The sequence below is a fragment of the Babylonia areolata genome, chromosome 12 (genome assembly GCF_041734735.1).
Source record: "Babylonia areolata isolate BAREFJ2019XMU chromosome 12, ASM4173473v1, whole genome shotgun sequence".
NCBI classification, from domain to species: Eukaryota; Metazoa; Mollusca; class Gastropoda; order Neogastropoda; family Buccinidae; genus Babylonia; species Babylonia areolata.
In genome coordinates, this window is record NC_134887.1 from 21,590,243 (window position 1) to 21,595,242 (window position 5,000).

Below are 5,000 nucleotides of genomic sequence, written 5' to 3' on the forward strand. Positions count from 1 at the left end.
TCAAATTTTTTTCCCATCTATTCTGAATTATCTTAATGCATTTATATACAAAAAAACGGTGGTCGACCCAAGAAAATCCAGGACAAAAAAAAACAACAAATAAACAAACAAACAAAAAACACCTTGCGCCACGCCAGGTCCAGGGTGTTTGAGGCACTGTTGAGAGAGTTCCTCTTCGCTGATGACTGCGCGCTTGCTGCACACACCCATGAGGACATGCAGTTCATTATGGACAGGTTCTCAACCTCCTGCAGGCGCTTTGGACTCACCATCAGCCTCAGCAAGACCGAGTCCATGTACCAACCAGCTAGCTCACAGAACGCCAGTGCCTCCCGACCCCCCCCCCCCCCGCCCCCCGACCCCCACTTGCAATCAAGATCGATGACACAGAAATCAAGTCAGTCGACAAGTTTTGCTACCTGGGCAACACCCTATGCAGCAACGGATCCTTGATACAGAAGTGACGCTGCGCATCGCCAAGGCCAGCTCCGCCTTTGACAGACTCAACAACAGGCTGTGGAACAACAAAGGCATCAGGCTCAGCACCAAAATCAAAACCTACAGAGCTGTTGTGCTGACCACCTTGTTGTACTACTGTGAAACATGGACGACGTATTGCCGTCACATTCAACAACTTGAGCAGTTTCACCAGAGATGCCTACGAAAGATCTTCGGCATAAAGTGACAAGACAGGGTCTCCAACCTCCAGGTCCTAGAGAGGAGCGGCCTGCCCAGCATCGAAAGCCTGCTGATCCAGTGCCAGCTACGCTGGACGGGACATGTTGTCCGCATGACAAACAGCAGGATCCCGAAGATGATTTTTTTTAACGCCAGCTGAAGGAAGGCCACCGCGAGCTTGGAAGACCCTGCAAGCGCTTCAAGGACACCCTGAAGACAAACCTCAAAGCCTGTGACATAGACATCGCTTCCTGGGAAACTGATACCCGTGACCGCTCTCGCTGGAGGATGCTGTGTTCTAGTGGCACAAAGACGTCTGAAAACAAGAGAACGCTGGCCATTAAGGAGAAGCGTGAGCGAAGGAAGCAGGGCTCAACTTCTGGAGACGTTTTCCCTTGCAACACCTGTGGGAAGTGCTGCGCATCCAGAATCGGCCTCTTCTCCCATATGAAGACACACACCGAGAGATAAGCTTGCCTGCCTACTCATCCGTCGGTCCGACGGGAGACTCCATCATTCGGATTCATGATGGTGAAAGCTGTATTTACTTAAACATACCATACATAATTTCATGTGGAAATACATGGATGGAAAAGGGTGTCTATGTTTTTTTGTTCTTTTTTTTTTTTTTTTGTGCTTTTTGTTGTTGTTGTTTTGTTTTGGTTTAGTTGTTTTTTGTTGTTGTTTTGGTTTTGTTGTTGTTGTTGTTGTTGGTGCCCCACTGTCCAGTTCGTTTTGGTAATGTTGTAACCGTCACCACTACACCCACACACTGACCACCCACCTTCCACTCCCTCCCGTGTGTGTGTGTGTGTGTGTGTGTGTGTGTGTGTGTGTGTCTGTGTGTCTATGTGTGTGATGTGTGTGTGTGTGTGTCTGTCTGTCTTTGTGTCTGTCTGTGTGTGTCTGTCTGTGTGTAATCCTCCCTGACCTGTACAGCCGTAGTTGTAGACGTTGTGGGTGAGGGTGTCCATCATGTTCTCCAGGCGCTGCGCCAGGACGGAGTCCGGCAGGGACCTCCGCAGGGAGTATTGGAAGACGTCCAGGTAGGCGGACAGCGAGTACTGGTACATGGTGTTGACGCTGGACAGGTCGCTCAGCACGAAAAACAGGATGGCGCCGCGCTTGGCCGCCGGCCGGTACCCGTCCCTCAGCCGCTCGATGTCCACGGCCGTTTTGGCACCCAACCGTAGCTTTTCCGACACCTGCCCGCAGCGTAGGTAGGTAGGTAGGCACATAGGTAGGTAGGTAGGTAGGAGTATGTATGTATGTATGTATGTAGGAATGTATATATATAGGTAGGTGGGTAGGTTAGTAGGTAGGTAGGTAGGCAGGTATACATATATGTATGTTTGTAAGTAGGTAGGTATGTAAGTATGTATGTATGTATGTAGGTAGGTAGGTAGGTATGTACGCATGTATGTAGGTAGGTAGATAGGTACATAGATAGATAAATAGATAGATACATACATACATACAAACAGACATGCATAGATCTCGACAGTACATCACAATGTTACAAACTAGACGCCGTACACCGTTGGGTTTGTCATTCACTCTATATGTGCATGCTTGTTTTTTTGTTCTTTTTGTTTGTTTGGTTGGTTGTTTGTTTTTTGCTTAAACTTTATCTAACAGGTGTGCTAAAATGTGGCGAGTGAATATTCCTCAATATGGTAACTTTTTTGCTCGTAAATCTCTCACATCTTTCGCAGGTAATGTTGTTTGCATGTTGTCTGTGCAAGACAGTTTCCATGTTTTGTTGTTGTTGTTTTTTTTGTTTGTTTTACAGCAGGGAAAATAGACATGTGCTTGCCTGCGCGCGCGCGCGTGTGTGTGTGTGAGAAAGAGAGACAATGAAATTGACAAAGAGTAAGAAGAGCGAGGAACGGAAAAGAAAAATGATATGAGAGACGAAGTTTGCGTGAGTGAGAGTGTCCGTTCGTGCGTGCGTGCGTGCGTTTCAACTAATGACACGCAGTCAACAGGATCTTAAGAAGTCTAATTTGAATCTTTTTTTTCTTTTTTTTTTTTTTTCTTTTTTTGACACCACTTAATCGGGAAAAATATTCAGTGAAAAGAAATAAAGAAAACGACAGAAAGAAAGAAAGAAAGAACGGAAGCGATATATATATATATATATATATATATATATATAAGAGCATGAACAGAAAGAAAAAAAAAGGAAAGGAAAGAAAGAAATGGAAGAAAGACAGAAATGAAAGAAAGAAAGAAAACGAAAGAAGGAAAGAAAGAAAAGAAAGGAAATGTAGGAAAGAAAGGAAGGAAAGGAAACGTAGGAAAGAAAGGAAGGAAAGAAAGAAAACGAAAGAACAAAAGAAAGGAAGGAAAGAAAGAAAGAAAGGAAACGTAAGAACAAATGAATGGAAGGAAAGAAAGAACGAAAGGAAACGTAAGAAAGAAACGAAACATAAGAAAGAATGGAAGGAAAGAAAGAAAAGAAAGGAAACGTAAGAAAAAAAGGAAGAAAAGAAAGAAAAGAAAGGAAACAAAAGAAAGAAAGGAAAGAAAGAAAAGAAAGGAAACGAAAGAAAGAAAACGAAAGAAAGAAAAGAAAGGAAACGTAAGAAAGAAAGGGAGGAAAGAAAGAAAAGAAAGGAAACGTAAGAAAGAAAGAAAGGAAAGAAAGAAAAGAAAGGAAACGTAAGAAAGAAAGAAAGGAAGCGAAAGAAAGAAGTAAAGAAAAACCAAGAAAAGGCAGAGGGCGGCAGACCTCCGAGGCCTTGGTCTTGGTCTCCTCCAGGGTGTCCACCAGCTCCACGTTGTCCAGCATGTTGCCCTGGGACGTGGCCAGCTCCCTCAGCAGGGAGTCCTCCAGGTCCTTCAGCAGCTTCTTGTTGTCACTGCCAACATGACATCCTTCCTGTTATCACTGCCGACATGACGTCCTTCCTGTTATCACTGCCGACATGACGTCCTTCCTGTAATCACTGCCGACATGACGTCATTCCTGTTATCACTGCCGACATGACGTCCTTCCTGTTATCACTGCCAACATGACGTCCTTCCTGTTATTACTGCTGACATGTCATCCTTCCTGTTATCACTGCCCACATGTCATCCTTCCTGTTATCACTACCAACACGCCATCCTTCTTGTTATCACTGCCGACATGACATCCTTCTTGTTATCACTGCCCACATGTCATCCTTCCTGTTATCACTACCAACACGCCATCCTTCTTGTTATCACTGCCCACATGTCATCCTTCCTGTTATCACTACCAACACGCCATCCTTCTTGTTATCACTGCCGACATGACATCCTTCTTGTTATCACTGCCCACATGTCATCCTTCCTGTTATCACTACCAACACGCCATCCTTCTTGTTATCACTACCAACACGCCATCCTTCTTGTTATCACTACCGACATGACATCCTTCTTGTTATCACTGCCCACATGTCATCCTTCCTGTTATCACTACCAACACGCCATCCTTCTTGTTATCACTACCAGCACGCCATCCTTCCTGTTATCACTACCAACACGCCATCCTTCTTGTTATCACTGCCCACATGTCATCCTTCTTGTTATCACTGCCGACATGACATCCTTCTTGTTATCACTGCCGATATGACATCCTTCATGTTATTACTGCCGACATGACATCCTTCCTGTTATCACTGCAGACATGACATCCTTCTTGTTATCACTGCCGACATGACATCCTTCTTGTTATCACTGTCATTACACCATCCTTCTTGTTATCACTGCCAACACGCCATCCTTCTTGTTATCATTGCTGACATGCCAATCTTCTTGTTATCACTGCTAACACGCCATCCTTCTTGTTATCACTGCTGTCTTGCCATCTTCATTGTTATCATTGTCAACATGCCATTATCACTGCCAACATGTCATCCTTCTTGTTATCACTGCTGACATGCCATTCTTATTGTTATCACTGCCAACATGCCACCCTTCTTGTTATCACTGCCGACATGACATCCTTCATGTTATTACTGCCGACATGACATCCTTCTTGTTATCACTGCCGACATGCCACATACACATATACACACACTGCCTGATGACATTGAACATACACCGTGTTCACTGATTGTGTAAGTGACATGGGCATGTCTGGTTATGAGTGTGTTAATAATAAACTATCACTGTCATATTGTTCTCACCGACAACTCACCATCCTTATCCTAACTCTTCCTTCAGCAGCTACTTGTTCACACTGACCTCGCACACCACGCGACTCTGCTGGGCATTCGCCTGTTGTGTTGGATTCTCGCGTCACGCTGTGTGTGTTTTAGGATATTCTTCTGTCTGCTGTTTTTATTGATGGT

At 44.6% G+C, this 5,000-nt stretch overlaps 1 protein-coding gene across 1 annotated transcript in view; it reads right to left on the reverse strand.

Moving 5' to 3' along the window:
• LOC143287862 (dynein axonemal heavy chain 10-like) overlaps positions 1-5,000 on the reverse strand; it is a 124,285-nt gene that overhangs the window by 16,939 nt on the left and 102,346 nt on the right. The window contains exons 68-69 of the mRNA XM_076596099.1: positions 3,413-3,542; positions 1,610-1,883 (exon numbers count right to left, since the gene is read on the reverse strand). Of these exons, the coding sequence (XP_076452214.1) occupies positions 1,610-1,883; positions 3,413-3,542 (404 nt within the window). The remainder of the gene's footprint in view (positions 1-1,609; positions 1,884-3,412; positions 3,543-5,000) is intronic.